We start from the raw sequence: 18913 nt of genomic DNA on the forward strand, positions 1-18913 counted from the left end.
ATGTGTGGAGTAAACCTCATAACATGAGTCATGACTTTGTCCTGTTTGTTCCTACAAGGGATTCAGAGATCACATCCAGCTACAACGTCCCAAGAGGTGGAACAGATTCTGGGTCTTACTCAGTGACACTTGAGAAAGAAAGAAAAGAGAACAGAGGAAACCAATGTGACAAAAAGTCAAGAAGAAGATGAAAGAGGTGACATGAGATGATGAAGAGGGCAAGTCCAGAGGTGATATATAGTATACAGCTCAGACAGACAGACAGACGTGGGTCTAAAAGTCTGAGACTACTTCACTGTGAGCAAAGCACTAAACCTTCAACAGCAGCAGTAGAGATGCTCAGCAGTGAGTAAGAATACAATTTGAAACAACTTTCCAGTGTCTACAATGTCTTTTAAGATATGTCACACCTACATGACTTGTTGGCTTTGTGGACACTTGGCTGTACGTTTGCTAAAGTTAGACCATTAGACAAAGGAAGATATGAAAAAAAGACTAAAATGTTTGGCTGTTCTTTTAAGAAGAGGACTGGCCTCACTGTTTTTATACACACTAATTCTACTTTCCACATTCAAATCCAACCAGAGGTACACTCAGACTGAACAGCTGAGTAAATCAGCTTGTCTGAGAAGGAAATTCTTCCCCTATCACACTGCAACCAAGTAAACAGTAACACAAACTTTTAAAACATAAGTTAATTTAATAATACTTTCTGCCACAACATCATTACATTTGCAATCTGTGTACAATCTAGGCTACAAAAGGTAAACAAGTTAAACACACATCATTGGTCCTCTGTGACATTCATTAATTTAAAATAGTTTTCTTTGGCTACAAACACCACGCAAATACACAACAGCTGGAAGCAGAGAGCTGAGTCTGAGTGAGCTGTCTCACAGAACTGTCAGGTCCACCAGTGATGTCAATGGCACAACGCCCTAGAAAGCTGCTCCGTCTCGCTCCAGCTGCTCTCTCTAAACATCACTGTGTCAGCTGAATTAAACAGTCTAGGTGCCAGTCCAGCACCTCGTCATTTTCTTGGTGGAAACAGACGGTCGGGAGGACTTCTCTGAAGTTTAAAAATTTCTTCAACAATTGTGACACATCACCTGGACCACCTGTAGTGCATTCAATGAACATCATGCTTAACTCTTTCTTTATTCTTAATGAAAGATGCCCTCGGATAGTATATGCGAGTGTGTAACTGATGAAAAAAATCCTTTTAGATCAGGGAATTCATTATTCTAAAGCATCATTGTACTCAGACCATCTGCTCCATTCCTTTTGAGAAACAGTTTGGTCTAAGTCTCCGTTTCCTGTTTTGGTCCAGCTGAACTCTCTAAACAGTTGTGTCACTCCTACGCTAACTTTGACCCTTGTCTAGCTAAGGTGGACTGCACAAAATCAGCTCCTCCAAACGGCCACAGAGCAACACTGAGATGGATGACATTTTGAGCAGTGTGCCTGTGGTCAGCACTTTTTTTACTTCTGAGCTTGCAGAATTTAAATTTTCAAGGAGCTGGTCCCAGTGTTGCTGCCAGGCTGTTGCTTAAAACTAAGTCATGGAAAAAGATGGATTAAGGCTACAACAGTGTCCCCATTCCAGAGTCCTAGTGTCTTCTGCTTTTAAGTCCACACAAATTTATTGTCCCAGATTCATCCTTGCTGGTGGTATGCTTGAAACAGATGCAGTACTCATCAGTTGTGCTTATGAGCGTCCCTCTGTATTTCAATCTATTGGTCCATTTCTGCGTCCGTCCCTCCCTCCTTCCACCCTCAGGAGGACGCAGTGCCAGCTCTCATGATCCTGAAGAGCGAGTTCACGTTATTGCTTTTGATGGCATCTCGACAGGCAGAGATCACTTGGTTCTTGGGCTTACCCACTGGAGAGAAGGATGGAAAGAGATAGAGACAGATTAGGAGGAGACAGATATGCTGTATGCTGCCAGAAATACCAACAGAAGACGTTCCAGTCAGGTAGCTACGGTGTAATTCCAGCCACACTCAAATACGATGTAAAACATTTAACTGACTCATAGATGTTGCACACAAGGTTAAGTAGATGTTTGAAACAAACATAATTAATCTGCTTTCTGTAATGTCACTGGACATTTGCACACACATTCCCACACATTGGCCCACCTCGGAGTCTACCAGCCCGCTGTATGGCCTGGTTGACAGACTTGAGGCAGGCCAGTAGGGCATTGTGGTTGTTAGAGCGAATCTTATACTCGTTGATGAGATCCCTGTTTAGATCATACAGCTCTCTGTAACGCTTCTTCATAGTTGTCCTGCAGGATGCAGAGAAAAAGGGAAGACGTGGGAAAAAGAGGGTGAAAAAAAGAAAAAACAGATTAATCTATAGTAAAATATACTGTTTATGTTCCTAATGTTTTTTTGAGACAAACACTATTTTAATTCAGAAGTCACTAGTTTAGACTTTTTGCAATACAGCAGATTAGCACAGGTGGGACTTAACATTAATGATGGCTCTTTTCTATTAAGCGTTCCAGAAAGCCATGCATAATGCCAGGGCTCTGGAGTTGGCTCAACAGAATGAGGCCATTATTAATGCTACTCTATAAACAATTTTACACTTGTACAATTTTTCCACAATGACATGTCAATATGTCTGCTGAAAAGGTCTATGATAGAGTTTAACGTATTGTCTATGTGCAGCCTATTTTGTACAAACATGGATGAATGAGACCAGTTTAATATACTGTCACTGAATTAAGTTGTACTTTGGTTTTTTTGTGGTAACTCACATGTCACCCATAAGGCGAGCATCCTCTGCTTGCACCAGCATGTTCCTGATGTAGTTGGAGTGGTCAGCCATAGCTGCAGTTAACTTCTGATGAACAGAGTGGAACTCATCCACCTAACATACAGATAGATAAGACCCAACGTTAATACACTACTGAAGCAAAAACATGTTTCTGGTGTACTTTACAAACAGCTCATGGCTGCAATACATTCATGATAAACTAAACAGAGCTAAACAGAGTTGTTATAACAGCATTTGATGCATTTGGGTAGTAAAGTATATTCAAGTCCTTCACATGCAACACAAACTAGATGCACTATGTTCTCATTTTTGACAAAGATTGAACCTTTCATGTACAACTTGACTTCTCTCAGCATTGACTGAAGCTTTTCACACAAGATGCCATTATAAGCATAACAATCATTCTTTAGGCAAAGATGAACATAAGTGTCTAAGAGGTTTAGTGGAATAAGCATAATCCAAATAAAGCCAAACCTCAGTGAGTGTAGACCGTAGCTCCTCAAAGTATCCGGGGAAGTCTGCTTCTGCTGACAGGTCTTCTATTGCCAAGAAGGAGGCCAGTGATTGGACCAGATCTCCTGCCATGTCAATGTCATCAGTTCTCAGAGTGATCTGATTAGACAAATTAGGAATGAATTATGTAACCGAGTAATTTTAGTTGATTAAACTGCTATGAATGATTGTCACTTTGTGCATACACACTAATCAGGAAAGTGCAAGTATTAGAAAAGTAAATGCAAGACAAGTTTCATGCTGTGTATGGCATAATTTGATCCTTGACCTGATTTCTGTTTAGACTGGAAAACAATGTGAAAAATAAAATGTATGTGTGAGCATTAGTTTTTAATGTAGGGTGTTGGGTTAGTCCAACTCCCATTAAGTTCACTGCTATTTCCAAATATGATAAATCACTGATTTTGTGTATACAAGTTTACATTGAATCATAAAGCTTACGTACATTGATTCTCTCTCTCTCTCTAATGTAGAGTTAAAGCTCATTGTGAAAAAGCGTTGAAAAAGCTAGTGTGTCAAAATAAGCAATCAAGAACTTTGAATTAAGGTTAAAGCGAAACACATTATTGTTGTGTTTTTGCATGTACCTGTCCATTGCTGGCCATGCTGATGGACAATAGTCCCCCTCCTCTTAGTGAGTTAAAGGTGACATCAGGACTCTCCACTCCCTCCGGAAGCAGGAAGTTCTGATTCAGCCACATCACCACCTACATTCACACACGGACATGTGTGCAAACAATTACATTCAAAAATCAAGAGAGATCAGATTAGATTTAAATTAAAAAACATTTCTTGGTAAGTCATTGCCTTCAACATAGCATGGCACTGATCAGATTCACTCAGAATCTATTGTTTTCTGTCTCCCAGAGAGACACTGTGACAGCCTACCCGCTGTGGTCGGTCACTGATGCTGAAGGTGACCGTTCCAGTGGGCGGGGCAGCTGAGGAGTCAAAATTGATGTCATACATGGAGAAACGAGGCAGCTGACGAGTGATCTCAAACACATGGAACTGTGTGCTGGAGAAGACAAAGGAAGACAAAGAGATGCAGAGGAGACAAACTAGTGGTGTTAATTACATCGAGAGAAAAATAAAATTATTTCAATATTATTGATAACCGTGCTCTCACACATACAGATACAAAACAGTTGCCAGTATCTGGCCATGTCCTACCTAGTTTTCCCTCCAACAAAGGCTTTAATGTGTAGATCCACTGGTATATCTTTTGGTGGGACGATGGGGACTCGGACACAGCCCGACAGGTTATGGGCACTGGGGTGGAGAACATGGCTCTCACCCTCAAATATTCCCTCTGCAAAGATGAGCACTGCACGGATAATTGTTTCTGTTCGGGGTAAAGCAGAGTTTCAGGGATTATCAGTATTTATTCAGTCCTTGACAGGCTTCAAATTTTCAGCTCAACTGCTACAAAAGTACCATTTGGTGTTGAAATGCTGAGCTCTACATGAGCCTTCTGGGCCTCTGTGGCAGGTCTCACTGACAGTGCTGTCTGAAGCTGGGTGTTGGCTGGTATTACACCCATCCCACTTTTTGTCTCCGACACACCCTGAAACAATATGATAATTTGTGTGGATGTTATACATATACAATAAAATCTGGCCTAATGTCAATTATGAATCCTGTGATTATCTATATGAAGTCTGCTTGCCCTGAAACAAACAGGGATATGGTAAAAGAAATGATGAAAATCAAATTAGAAGGGAAAAGTTTCAGAGTGAGAGATTCAGAGTTAAAACATCTTAGGAAAAAACTCTGGATGGATGAAAAATAGAGAGCATAACATGTACGTATAAATAAATATGTGTACCTTAGCATTCTCTTCATAGTTCCGTAGCTCAAGCAGCAGATTCTGTCTGCGTTGGCTGAGCTCTCTGATGAGGTCCTGTTCAGCACTGGAGTCCATGAGATTTCCTTTTAGGTCCTTACTAGCTGGCAGGTAACCACGGACTACAGGATACACATGTTGACAACAATGACAACATCCTATTCTATGCTCAAAGGCCATTCTCCCAAATTATGTCTAGCATGCTTCCATTATATCTCTGAATTACGCTCATAGTATAGCTGGGGCTGACATAAACACGAACTGCATATGGCTGCAACATATCAAAATTTGAAAAAAAAAAATTAAGGGGTCTGAATACTTCCTGAGTGCTATGCATACAGTATGAATAAATGTCTTGTATATAATGGAAAAAAAAAAAAACATAAAATGCATTCCTCCTAGAATGTGTTTGATGGCCCATATTCAACCAGTTTCAACATATCCTCTCATACAACATACCCTCTCCCTCTATGGAGGTGCAGATAAGTTGTTTCTGTCCATCCAACCTGTAGTCTCCCTCCACCACTCCAGCCACAGAGGAGGACAGGTTGTCTTTGAAAATGACCTCGCCTGTGCGGTCGCTACGAGCATCAATCTGGAACAAAATAGGAACGTGATCCCAAAATGAACTCTAGCAAGAAAGACTGCAGAAATTAATCAGTTGTTGTGTCCAAAAAAATTTATGAGAGGTTGTTTCTAGACACCAGGCCTGCTAAGTTGTATGCTGACCTTTCCATTGGACCATCCAGTGATAAGCTCCACAACCCCATCAGCATTCAGGTCAAAGGCATGGATACTCATTGCATGATTCTTAGACTGAGTAGGGAGAGAAAACACATTATTAAATAGAACATGTAGGCATCATCATTGTTAATGAATTATAGTCTTGCTAAAGAGGGCTAAAATGATAGAAGCTATCAGATGCCAGAAGTTATATGATAATAAAATATGTAAGGGAGGGACACAGATATAGAACAAACAGACCTAAGGACCTCAGTATGAAAAGCTAAAAAATTTTACACATATAGTATCTGTAAGCCACCAAACATCAGATTTGAGTTGAATTTACTGGTGTTTGTCCTTACTGTCTAAAAAGGCTAGCCCTTCTTCTCCAAAAATACATTATCATTGTGGTACCTTGATCCTCCAGTAGCGGGCAGTGCGATCATAGACTCCAACAGTGCCATTAGCCAGGGCATAGCCAAACCTGCTACCATGCATATGGCAAAGTGATGTTACTGTCTGTATGAAGAAGGACAGAGGAGACACTTGGCATGTCAAAAAGTATTACTCTGCTCTAGTGCAGCAAAAAACAGAATATATCATATCAGTACTACCAGTGCAATGATCATAAGTTTTATTTTTACTGCCTGCTGTATAAAATACAATTTAATGTACTTAAAAAACAGAACACAGAGTAAATACATTTTCTTTTCAGTTAACAAGCTTGGAACAAGTGTAATATGTTTCAACCATTTACCTCATTTTCAGTCATCTCAGACACAAGCTCATCCTCTTTGAATACCCTGATGTCAAAGTCCTCAGATCCTACCAAGAGCTAAAAACACAATGCACAATCGGATGACATTTTTTAATCAATAAATTACCATATTAATATGGATGAATATTTCATTTAACTCATATGTACAGTTTTGACAGCGCTGTGAACTGTGAGCTGTAGAAAACAGGAGACGGACAGGAGGAAGACAAGCAACAAAACTCATTGCAAATCAAACTGCAGACACAGTGACCATGCAGCATGTGTCTCAGACCGGCAGCAGGTCAGGACTTACCTCATTTTTCCCATCCCCAGTGAAGTCACAAAGCACTAGAGATCTGACATTATCTCCAGTTACCTAAGAACAAGATACTTCATGATTACATTTCACAGAAATGTTGATCAAAGGGATGACAATTCTTGACAGGCCTTGAAAGCAATCGCAGTATACTTATTTCATGTACTAATGTAAGATGAATTTACTTAAAAAAATAAATCGACATTATGAATCCGCCCCTTTGTGGATGGCAAATGGTTTGTAACAATGAAAGTTATAAGATCTGTTACTAGTTCATAAGTAATGACAAATAACCTAATGTTGATCTTTTTCAGCTGCATCCTGGATTCATATCTATATCTGAATCTAAATTACCGATGACACTTGTAGATAAGAAAAATTGAAATGTAGTCAAACTTTTAAGTATTATGTTAGTTCTTACTGTCCAAAAGTGGTCAGTGCCCTCATAGTCGAAGCCTTGCAAGGCACAATTCCCTCCGATGATGGCAAGAGGAGAAGCAATGTCCCCAAGTTTCCCCAACACAATGGCATTGGCCCCATCTGTCACCTACACCCACACGTAGCAGAAGTGGAAACATGATGTTTAGCCAAGCCATGATCATACTCTGTGTATAAAGGATTGCTACTTTAACCATTGTCCATTTTCCTGTTTTAATTATACAGTGTCAGTTCAAAGTTATTCCTTCACTATTCTTCCCAACTCCACTCACCTCTCTGTAGAATACATCAGCATTGTCATGGACATCATAGGCCAGCAGGTTAGTTTGGGAACCCACTAACAATGTGTCCCCAGTGGTATTTGGTCCCAGGTTTCCTGCCGTCAAACAAGTGACTGCCTGGTTGATGTTGAGCAGAGAGATGTCAGAGTCCTGAGTGCTCTGACTCAGTCGGTGGGCCACAGGTCTCTGCCCACGAGCATGAGGGTTGTGGATAAAAACCTTTTAAAGAGAAAGAAGAGAATTGAGGGCATGAGGTGGGAATATATTAAGTATAAGGGATAGTTACTATAAAAGTAAGAATGGTATTTTTTGTAGTTAACAGAGTTAACAAGTGTAGTGATGAGTATAAATCAGAAGAGACTTGAGAAAAATTATGTACTCGGATAGCAACCATGCAATGCTGTCTACTTTTTGGTCATCAAGAATTTGTTAAAGTTATGTTGGAACAGTGAAAATGTTCATTTTCCTAACCTTTCCAGCCTGTGTGGCTGCAGTAAGGCATGGGTGGACTCCATCAAATTTCCCAATAGTCACCATGCGAGGATTAATCTTGTGGTTCAGCTTCAGCGTGAATATGGGGACCAACATGGTGTCTACTGTATATCCCTAAGAGCCAACAAGAAGCCTGCAGACAGACAGCAACAGACAGCAAGAGGTAATTAATTATTTCAGGTGTTTTCAGAAAGTAATTTAAAGAGTGGCGAATCAAGCGCATGAGCAAAGAAGGTTGCCATGCTTATACCCAAGCGACAATGCGTGATTTTGCTACACTAATGTAATTACAGGCTTTACCTCAGACATCCAGTGGTGAGTTCTGTTGCCTAGCAACAAAGAGTGGCAAGCTAAAGCTTTTCTGGCTAATCTCCCCGTCGTTTTCTGAACAAGAATGTCAACTATACAACAAAAACACATCACGCATGACTCTCTACCACGTCGTAAACTCCGTATCAATATCAACTAAAATATTCATTATTTGAAAGAATACAAATCGCCTGTGTTTGATATCATTGCTTTGCAAGCCTAGCTTAACTGGATAACGTTAACGTCGCTGGGTTCAATGTTGCGGGAAACAACTCAAAACTACCAACGAGACTATACAAACAAAATTACTGTTTTTTTCGGGAGTCATACCAATATGAGAAGACACTTTTACCTGGCACCCTCCTAAGCTGCAAATGTTGTTTTTGTTCTAATGAGCCGGCCAGCTAATGAGCTAGCTGGGTACCAAGACAACGTAGCGATAGGTCACAGTTGATTCCCTGACAACAACCTCTTCCTGTCTGCTGTTTTCAAAATAAAAGATTCTTCTTAACTTTCTACCTAGGACTGAGTGGAGCAGTGGTGAAATGTAAGCAAACCATTTAGGGAGAAAATCATTGAACTTTTTACTCCCTTGCATTTATTACAACAGTTACTCTTCAGATTCAACATGTAAACACATGATCAGTTTGTAAAGTATGATGCATTGTTACCACAGACTATACACAAAATATTGTTACAGGTTAAACGGTCGGTGCACGAGGTATAATTCTTCTGCAGTTTTTCATATTTTATAATGAAAAAATGCCAACTTAGAGGGCATTGCCTAATTTCATTGTCCTCCTTGTGCTAAGTGTTAATGTATGTTGACGTTTGAGAGCTCGTTTTTCATTAGCCGATGCTGCCTATACGCTGTTAAGGGTTTACGTGTGTTATTGACCCATTGAAAGAAGACGTGGAATTCAATTCAGCAACTTGTACAATGAAAATTGAACAAGGAAGTAGAGAGCCGGAAACAGACAGTTCGTCTTCAAAGTAAAGGTTGCGCATTTAGAACAAATGTGGTGGCAGCAGGGGTCAATTAAAGTAGACCTAAGCTAAAAAATAAAAAATAAAGTGTATAAATAATGAATAAATCTTTATTGCTTTGTCCCGTTTACCGTTCATTCTTATTAATAAAGGTTGTGGGGAGAAAGAGTTGAGGGCGTCGGTTCGATATATGGTGGAACATAAAAGGTTTAGGAGTTGTTGCACAGCTTAACCCAAACAAAACGACTGAGGAACAGTGTTGGGTCTTTGTAAATAATGTGGCAGCGTAATAAATGTAGACTAGCAAAACATCACAGTGATGTATAATATGCCAGACAGTTGACAAAAACCAAGATAAAGTGTAATAAGGTAAGTAAGGTGTTTAGCCAAAACAGCTTTAGTGGTTGTTAAACTTGGTTGAGATCTGGTGACTGAAGGCCACAGCATATGAATTACATCATTCTCATACACATCAAACCATTCAGGTCACCAGGGTGGTGAGGGGTGGCAATTCTCACTGTGTGGATTATATGTTGTCATCAGATATTTAGCAGTGCTGGAGCTTAATGACCAGCATCAGACAATACATCTGATTACAGCAATAATTCAAATGTCCACTGCTCTTATACAAACTTCACTTGAGGTTGTGTATCATATAGATAAGTTCTCATAACAAGATGACTGATGTAATTTGGGTGGAATTCATACGAGTTGATTGTTAACTGAATTCGGTCATTAACATTAAACATGAATCATCGATGATAAAGCTTTCAAACAAAGTGCAGATTGTGGAATGATTCTTTTATTTTGAAACATTTTCAAAGACATAATAATATAATATGACAATATTTCTCGGAGCCATCTATTAGATCTGTGTATTTATGGTTGTTTAAATGTGTAGTCTAGGTCAAGCCATATAACGTGTGGTAGTGTAGAGTAATGGGACAATAGAGTAGTCTATAAGTACAGATCCCAGACCAGCAAATGATGAATGGGTGACAGGGAGACTTCACTTTTTACCGCTGTCACACAAAAGCTAAGCTAGCCATCATACCATCACATTTCTTATTTTCCCATTTAAAGTACTTTACTGTGAACTGAATTCTTGATTAAATGGGAACTTCACTCATTCATTCATCAATGTACAATGCCAGCAAGCTAGCTGCTAGCTAATGCTAATGCTAGCAGCCGGGAGGCGCGGCTAGCTTGCCCACAGTGAGCCATGCGCCCAGCCAGCAAGCTAGCTTCCTAAATGACAAATCATTCAGGAGAAATATGGTATTGGATCAGTGACAAACATCAGATGTGTCATGCGTGTTGATGGGCACAACCGCAATCTTAAAGTCCTACATACAAGGAGAGTTGGACAAAAAGAGGTCAGCAGAAAGGTCCAGTACATTTACTTCATCTTTTCTTTTCCTCACAGGAACAGATGCAGATGACTGGCAGTTAGCATTAGGAGAAATGTGTGATTTTTCAGTGTTACAAGCATCAGTATAAGGCCACTAACATTTTTGCCAGACGGACGTGTGTTTTGTAAACATGCACTTTCAAAAACAACAAACAAATAAAAGCAGTTTGTAATTTGAGCAATTTCATTTCCACACAGATCATAGTTAAACGTTTAAAATGAGTTAAAAGGATTCTGGTTATTACATGAATATTTTTAAACTCATCATCATCACTAATGCATCAGAAAATAACGTGGATATGACACACACAGCTTGAATTTTATAATTGAAAACTTGCGGTGTCTGATTTGTTGTGAAGGAACTCATTGTGACATAATGATTAAGTATTAAAGAACTACTCAGTAACAACTCTGATTTATCACTTTACTGACCAAAGCTATAAAACTGTGAAAAACAACCACAATGTGCTGATGGATTTCACTCTAGTTTACAACACAATTCTGTGTTGCAAATTACTCTCTAAGACAATAAAATACTGCAAAAGAGTTTTGCATTTGGAAAAAGGAAAATAAGACTCTGAATAAAACCAAACAAATGACCAGTGGTGAGGTCACACACACAAACTGTGAAAGAAAGTGCTTTGTGTAAAACTTGGTGCTCAAAGTTCCCACACAGTGTGTGACACTGAAGTTACAGTAGAATTTCGACCCTGGCATCCCTATGAAAACACATATTTATATTGAATAAGATAAACTTTCCATTGCAGGGAAAACCAGGACATTTTAGGCAGCTCTTCACAATACAGTACTGAAATTCATTTCACTTACCATTATTAGCTCAGTCAGGTGCAAGTTATGCTCCCATCAGTTTCAGAGGAGGTCGCTTCACACTGCTCCAACTGCAGGTACAGGAATCCTGTAAAAAATCTGAAAAAGTTTCCTTTAAGTAAATGGACTTTATGTCAAACTAATCTGTCTAAGAAAATAACAAAAGATTCAATAATCCATTTAATACTCAAAGTACAAAAGTTTGAAAACTGACATAAATGTACTAGTTTGAGAACAGGTGGCATTTAACAGCAGAATCTGTTCTGGGGCACAAGAATAAGAAATGTGAATTCTTAAAAAGCGTTGGGTTCTCCTTCAAATTCTATCATATTATCTTGAATCAACAACAATGAACTATTCTAAATCAAAAATCAGTACATCAACACATTCTCACTTTAAAAGTATAATCATGTGAGAACAAACTAAGGAGATTAAATGTTCTACAAATTAAACGTGACTTGATGAAATATAATGAAATAAACTCACTCAATGCACTCAGGAACAAAAGTGAAATGATAGAGGGAAGCAGTTGAACTAAAGGGCAAACAGAGAATGAGCTCAGGACAGAACAAAGAACACTCAAGGCACCTGTGTGAGCTGTCTAGTTAGCACACCTGTTCTCCTGCTGCTCCTCATCCCAGCAGTCATGTGACCCCACCTCCAACAGTATGTGTTATTATTTAAGTCTAATAATCTAATCATTTTCACATACTCATGAGGGCAAACTCGCATTTATATTTTATATCCGTGTGATTGCTGCCACTTCAGCTATCACACAATAGTCCTCTTTGATCTTTATTATTGATTTGATTATTATTGTGATTACTGCACTATATTCTCTATTATTTTATTTTCTGTTCTGTGGGTGGTGGCACCAGAGGGTGCTGTTGGACTACATGAGATATGGAGCCCCAAATTGCCACATCACCAGTTTGAAGAGTTCAATCACAGGTTTTTTAGCAGCATAAAATGCAGATGTAAACACCTGTACATTCAGGCTTCCTGGTGTAGTATGAAGAAGTATGTTTTTTGGTTAGGGTGTAAGAAGTCCCAGCGATGAGCCATTTTAACTTCTGGGAGTCCCACACAGCTGAGAAACTATGGTACAGTTCATTTCTAAGGTAACCAATAAAACGGTCCTGGCAGGACAGAAAAAACACTAGGTTGTTGGGTAATCTTGCCACTACAACTACATCACAGTGAATTGTGTTGAGAGGGGGATGTTTCAATAGATGAGATGCAGGGACCTAAGATGCCAGTTTGATCACCAGTTTGAAAGAGTTCATAGCAGACATTAATGTCAGACACAGACAAAGGTGGACCATCATGACATCTGGCTCGTTGGTCTAGGGGTATGATTCTCGCTTAGGGTGCGAGAGGTCCCGGGTTCAAATCCCGGACGAGCCCTGCTTTTTAACCCCAGAGGGTCACAGAAACCTGAGGAGCTTTTGTAAAGTTCATTTCTAAGGAAAATGGAAAACACAAGGCTGCAATGAGTTTGCACTTCTACAAAATATGTCCACACTGATAGTATAAATCAACACGGACAGAAAACATGATGAGAAGGATGAGTTAAAGTAAAAAAAAACCCAAGGAGAGGAGAAAACAATATGACTAATCCAAGAATATAAAGGATGCAAAGAGAGCGATGAGAGTTTCTCTGTCACTTCTCTCTCTTACTTGCCTTCATGTAGTTGTTTCAAATGGATCTCATGAATGTTCTGACCTCGTCTGTTCTGAACCTCAATGAGACCTCCCATTAGCTTGCCTTAACATTTTCACGTTAGTTAAAATTAAGTTAAAATTCACACTTACAAATGATTGGCATGTTAGCAAAAAAAATATGCAGACAGCAAATAACTGACAAAAAATAAACAATTGTAATTATCAAGTGAATCAGACGGATATGTTGCATAAATTCACATGCTGCATTTGTGGATGTGTCATCTGGATCATCAGTAGTCTGATTTCACCTGCATCTACCTGTCATAAACATTCTGTTCAAATGTTGAATACTTTGCACACACATGCCAATATTTCTTTACTTAAATATGGTGTTATGTTCTAACTGTCCTGTGTATACTGCCAGTGCTTTGTAACTAATTGTGAAACCTCTTCAATGAAGAAGTTCTTGATTTTGCTGTTTGGATTAACTGGGTGCCACTTCTTGTGTGCACTCTGTGACCTTTAACCGTGAAGTCAAAACAGGGCTCGTCCGGGATTTGAACCCGGGACCTCTCGCACCCAAAGCGAGAATCATACCCCTAGACCAACGAGCCTCATAAGAGGTCATTTAAGTCGATCGAAAATCAGGTAAAATCAATGGGACACGTCTCGTGACAGGCTTGTCATCCAGAGCTCACCTGACTGAACAACACCGGGTAGTTGTCACCGAGCGGAAAACATAACAGAGACCAAAAACCACAGGAGCTGAAATAATAGACAAGGCCATCTGACACTGCAGACAGTAATTCACTCTAATGTAATACCAGGATCAAATTTTAAAGCCATTTGATATGAAAAACTGATACATGCTGTGAACAATTTTTAAAATTGTATTAAGGTAATAGTAATTATTATATAATAATATTAACCTACATCTGTGCGCACTTGCAAATACTTAAAAGTATTTATAAAGTATATTACAACATATCCCATACACTGCATCACCAAGGGGCACGTCTGATATCCATATTTTATAGTTATTTTAAAAATCTGCTGTAATGATATGTATTTATGAATTTTTAACAACTTTTTTGTAATGATCTCTTAAATTTAATTTTCATATTTCTTTTTCTCTTTGTTCTGTTCATGATTTCAAAGAAAGCATTAACAGTATATGTCCATGGTGATATCACAGCCACTATATCAGGGTGTGTTCATCGGTTGCCTGCAAGGCAGAGCTCAGGGTGAACTGATCCTAATGTTGTTCACAGCACACGTGTCCTACATGCTGTGGTTAGCCTCGAGCTAGTTTGCTAGTACCAGCGCTAAAATGGCAACAGAACCGAAACGAACCAAGGTCACAACTTTATCATTTTAAATCTGAAAAGGCAGCAGATAATGCATGTTATATTTAGCTGCACTGTACCCGGTCAGCTATGTGTGTAAATAGCTGCTAGCGGTGCACGCTATGTTGTTTGTAACTTAGCTTCACGTGTTAGCTAGATGAAGTTGTCAGTGGCGTTAGTCTGTGCGTGTATATTTGCTTGATATTTGCACAGTTTTAACAGTCATGGCAACAAATGTCATTTCCTTGAATTTATAACCTTTGATTTAATCTGAAACCTTATGGGCTGTTACACAAGACAGCCGTAAAGTAAGACAGTTGGACAACCCCTTGACATCACTGTACCGTTGTGATTGTATAGCAGCTGTTGTTGAGCGGCTCTAATAGTGAGAACCAAGTAAGATGCTTAGGTTTTTATCCAATGTGACTTTTGTGGACAGATAGATGACGGCGGCTCACAGCTCGGTCCTCTGGAGACTTTCCTACAGTGGTGCAATAGAGTCGGTCTGGTTCTCAGCAATAAGGTATGTTATCACAACCTGCACCAGGACCCTGTCAGACAGACAGACATTATCATCCCACTGTCTGTTTGACAGCTAGGAAGTTCTTTATCTTCAGTTTTCCTTCCATTTTTATTTTTTATTTTTCAGTATTTAATGTTTTAAAGACTGGGTTGCAGTTTTAGGATGGGTGCCTCTCTCTGCAGGTGTATGTGAGTAAAGAGGGAACAGTGTCAGAGTATGGGATGCTGGCTAAGGACAACATAGAGGAGGGGGAGGTTTTATTCACCATCCCCAGATCAGCTCTTCTCCACCAGGGGACAACTAAGGTTTCTGCCCTGCTGGAGAAAGGTAACAGTTACTACAAAGAAGTTTTTTCTTAACATCAAAGTTGCCTGCATCGTCGCTCTGTCTGTAACTCCTGTGTTATTCCCTTTTTCCTTCACAGAGAAGTCATCTCTGGAGAGCCCTTCAGGCTGGGTTCCCCTGCTACTGGCTCTGCTGTACGAGTACACATCCTCACAGTCCCACTGGAAACCCTATCTCTCTCTGTGGACAGACTTCAAGACACTGGATCACCCCATGTTCTGGTAAAAAAAAAAAAAAAAAAACCCAGTTTCTAATCAGTGTCTAAATCCCATCTGAGAGGTCACTTGTCAGTTAGTGTTGTTGGTAAGAGATTTGTCCTTGATTTTTTTCTGTTGAAGTGTGAATTAATAGCTTCATTAGAGTAATTTAGAGTCCATCTGTTCAGGTCTAAAGAGGAGAGGGGCAGACTGTTGAGGGGAACAGGTATTCCAGAGGCTGTGGACAGAGACTTGGCTAACATCCGTAAGGAATATACAGACGTGGTCTTGCCTTTCATCACCCAGCATCCTGACCTCTGGAACCCCAGCACACACACTCTGGAGCTTTACACACAGCTGGTGGCCTTTGTTATGGCCTACAGGTGAGTGAGCACGAGACACTCACGTACATAATGTATCTGGATCTTTTTTTTTTTACCTTGTAGTCCTGCGTTCTGAAATCTGATCTGTTCCTTCATGTCTCCTCTCTCTCTCTCTCTCTCTCTCTCTCTCTCTCTCTCTCTCTCTCTCTCTCTCTCTCTCTCTCTCTCTCTGTAGTTTCCAAGAGCCACAGGAAGAGGAGGAGGAGGATGATGAAGATGAGGATGAGGACGAGGAGAAGGCCCCCAACCCACCCATGATGGTTCCCATGGCTGATATGCTAAACCATGTGTCCAATCATAATGCTAATCTGGAGTTCACACCGGTGAGTTGACACATCCACTTTAATATCGATGGACTTTTTTTAAGTTGGTAGCAGTAGTTTGTTGTTTAGTCTGCCAGAAAAGCTTCTCACCTGAGAAGACACACACCTGAGAAGTGAGGAAGCATGTTTTTCTTCAATAAGAAGTAAACTCTTCTCTCACTTTATCTTCTTCCTAATTCCTTTCTCATTCTCTCTGCACTCCATCACTCTCAGGACAGTCTGAAGATGGTTTGCGTGCGCCCCATTCATAAGGATGAGGAGGTATTTAACACCTATGGGCAGATGGCCAACTGGCAGCTGCTTCATATGTATGGCTTCACAGAACCGTATCCAAGCAACAGCAACGACACTGCTGACATCCCCCACACCAACCTCTACAAAGTCGCCACACAAGGTGATTGATAAGTGCCCACAGAGTCTTCAGAAGAGGCTCGTGTTTAGGAAAGAAATTAGTTTACAGAGGATGTAGGAAGCCTGTAGCCTAAAGATTGAGTTTGTCAGATTTATTTAAAACATTTGTTATATGTACACTCTTTTAAAAACGCTCCAATAGAAAGCATGGAAAGAACACTAAAGCTCAGGCCATTCAAGAGTGAAAATTGAGACGAGAGGAGCGAGTGAGCTGTATTCATGTATCTGTGTGAAAGGTTTTCATGGCCGTATCGTCATTGCACTGTGATTTTATGAACTAAGATAACTTATGGTATATCGGCCAAGTGTGTCACTGATAGTTGTGTTTTTCCTCTTTGTCTTTTGAGGCATGTTGTAGGTGTAATGGTCAGTTCACTTGATGATACTGAGATTAATTAGTTAGACTTTGCAGATCTGTTTCTTTCTAGCAGGGGTTTGTTTTGGTACCTGTATGTGTATATGGGTGGAAATAAAAATGTGGACATAGTTGTAGATAGATGTGGACATTATATTGTCTCTATCAGTTCAGAGGAAAATAAATAATTTTCTTATCAGAATCATAGCAGCAGAGTCCAACCCTTTCAGATTCATCTTTTTTAGAATTGCCCTTTAATTCAGTTGAAGACCCTCACTCCTAATCTTTTCTTCTTCTTCTCCTCTCAGGCATTCAGTCTGATTTGGACCGGCAGCTGGTGGAGGAGCAGTGGAAGATGCTGTGTCAGATGATGCAAGACAAAGGAGCCTTTGTGTTTGGTAAACAGGGCTGCCTTACAGACATGGAGCTACATACTGCACTCAAGGTGAGGGAGTGCATACAACAGTGCTGCTGTTGATGTTTGTAAACTGAACAAAACTACTTTGTTAGGGATGAGTAGTTGATGAATGGCTGTTATTGGAAACATGATTCTTGCTTTGTGTATCATCAGGTGCTGTGCATGTCAAAGGACGAGTTCTCAGAGTTCAAAGAAAATGAAGGATGGGAGGAAGATGACGAGGAAGACGAGATTTCTCTTGCTTTCTCTAGCGAGGGTCTCCCAGAATTAAAGGCTTCATGGAAAAAGCTGATTCATGAAGCAGCCCGTCTAACTCTGAGGTCCTATGGAAACAGGGAGGAGGAGGGGGTCACAGACAGCGACCGGGCACTGATAGAGAACAAGGTGGCACTTGCTGGACTGAGCACCAGGCAGCAGAATGCACTGCAGGTACAATATGGACAGAAGAGAATCCTGTACAGACTGATGGAGCTCACCAAGTCATGAGTTCAACTGTGACACGGACCAGGACCACGGTGGAAGGTCTTTTTTTTTTATCCTAAGAAGAAAACCCATTTACTACAACTTCCCTTTCAAAACAGTCAATAAATGTTTTTCCAGATGACATTTTCAAGTTCGTTTTGTACTCTTGCTGAAAAAATATGTGTATGTTTCGCCACTTCGACAAAGTGTAATTTGTTCTGGTCTGCAACCATCTTTTTGCTAAATATGAAAATTCATCTGCAAGGGGAAAACCACTCAGACACACCCACCTTCATATCAGAAAGACAAGTGTCTCCACGTCACATCTGTCCTCAGACTGGGACATGGAGTCTACAAAACTCCAAGATCAACTCAGAAAAAAAAAAACAAACTCATATGCAAATGAGAATTTGCTATAGACATACAGCAAACAAGCTAAAGAATTATTGAAAACATTTTGTATAGAAATTTTTTAAAAGTTACCACTGTAGATATTGGTTGGTTGTTAACACTGGATAACCTACAGCTTCAAAACTGTACATGTTATTGGCATTTAACATTTTCTGGTTTTGTAACCATAGGAGCACTGGCAGGTAATCCAGTCCTCTGGATGTACATGAATCAGAACATTTCACATTTTCCAATAAAAACAAGATATAAAACCTTCACTCAATGCAAATATTTAAGTGTGACCTGCACCCGACTCTGGAAATCTGAGTATTTTATATGAATGTTGGTTTTCTAGATACTAGAAGATACCTTGTAATCGAAACACCTGATATATTAGCAACATCAT

At 39.8% G+C, this 18913-nt stretch overlaps 2 protein-coding genes and 2 non-coding genes across 5 annotated transcripts; 2 read left to right on the forward strand and 2 right to left on the reverse strand.

The window, feature by feature from the left end:
• Nucleotides 1–686: 686 nt before the first annotated feature.
• bbs2 (Bardet-Biedl syndrome 2) lies at nucleotides 687–8919 on the reverse strand. Of its 2 annotated transcripts, none has more exons than XM_056386490.1 (18): nucleotides 8816–8919; nucleotides 8134–8287; nucleotides 7654–7881; nucleotides 7365–7490; nucleotides 6941–7003; nucleotides 6628–6705; nucleotides 6285–6389; nucleotides 5877–5963; nucleotides 5607–5742; nucleotides 5130–5269; nucleotides 4739–4868; nucleotides 4475–4646; nucleotides 4190–4319; nucleotides 3889–4008; nucleotides 3263–3400; nucleotides 2769–2881; nucleotides 2143–2291; nucleotides 687–1883 (listed from the first exon to the last, which is right to left on the reverse strand). In XM_056386490.1, the coding sequence occupies exons 2-18, from the start codon at nucleotides 8248–8250 to the stop codon at nucleotides 1777–1779; spliced, it is 2139 nt and encodes a 712-aa protein (XP_056242465.1). In that variant the 5' UTR covers nucleotides 8251–8287; nucleotides 8816–8919; the 3' UTR covers nucleotides 687–1776. The 2 variants fall into 2 exon arrangements, with proteins under 2 accessions (XP_056242465.1, XP_056242464.1); XM_056386489.1 differs by having other exon boundaries at nucleotides 8794–8886.
• Nucleotides 8920–13024: 4105 nt separating this feature from the next.
• Nucleotides 13025–13096, forward strand: trnap-agg (transfer RNA proline (anticodon AGG)). The gene has a single exon. It is a non-coding gene; the product is annotated as a tRNA-Pro (tRNA).
• Nucleotides 13097–13896: 800 nt separating this feature from the next.
• On the reverse strand, nucleotides 13897–13968 carry trnap-ugg (transfer RNA proline (anticodon UGG)). Its single transcript has one exon. It is a non-coding gene; the product is annotated as a tRNA-Pro (tRNA).
• Nucleotides 13969–14581: 613 nt separating this feature from the next.
• Nucleotides 14582–18259, forward strand: setd6 (SET domain containing 6, protein lysine methyltransferase). The gene is made up of 9 exons (XM_056386594.1): nucleotides 14582–14711; nucleotides 15140–15223; nucleotides 15406–15550; nucleotides 15648–15789; nucleotides 15954–16148; nucleotides 16324–16471; nucleotides 16685–16865; nucleotides 17546–17682; nucleotides 17809–18259. Exons 1-9 carry the CDS (start codon nucleotides 14685–14687, stop codon nucleotides 18139–18141), a joined length of 1392 nt encoding a protein of 463 aa, XP_056242569.1. The 5' UTR covers nucleotides 14582–14684; the 3' UTR covers nucleotides 18142–18259.
• Nucleotides 18260–18913: the final 654 nt, after the last annotated feature.

Source organism: Seriola aureovittata, chromosome 10 (assembly GCF_021018895.1).
Source record: "Seriola aureovittata isolate HTS-2021-v1 ecotype China chromosome 10, ASM2101889v1, whole genome shotgun sequence".
In the NCBI taxonomy this organism is placed as follows: Eukaryota; Metazoa; Chordata; class Actinopteri; order Carangiformes; family Carangidae; genus Seriola; species Seriola aureovittata.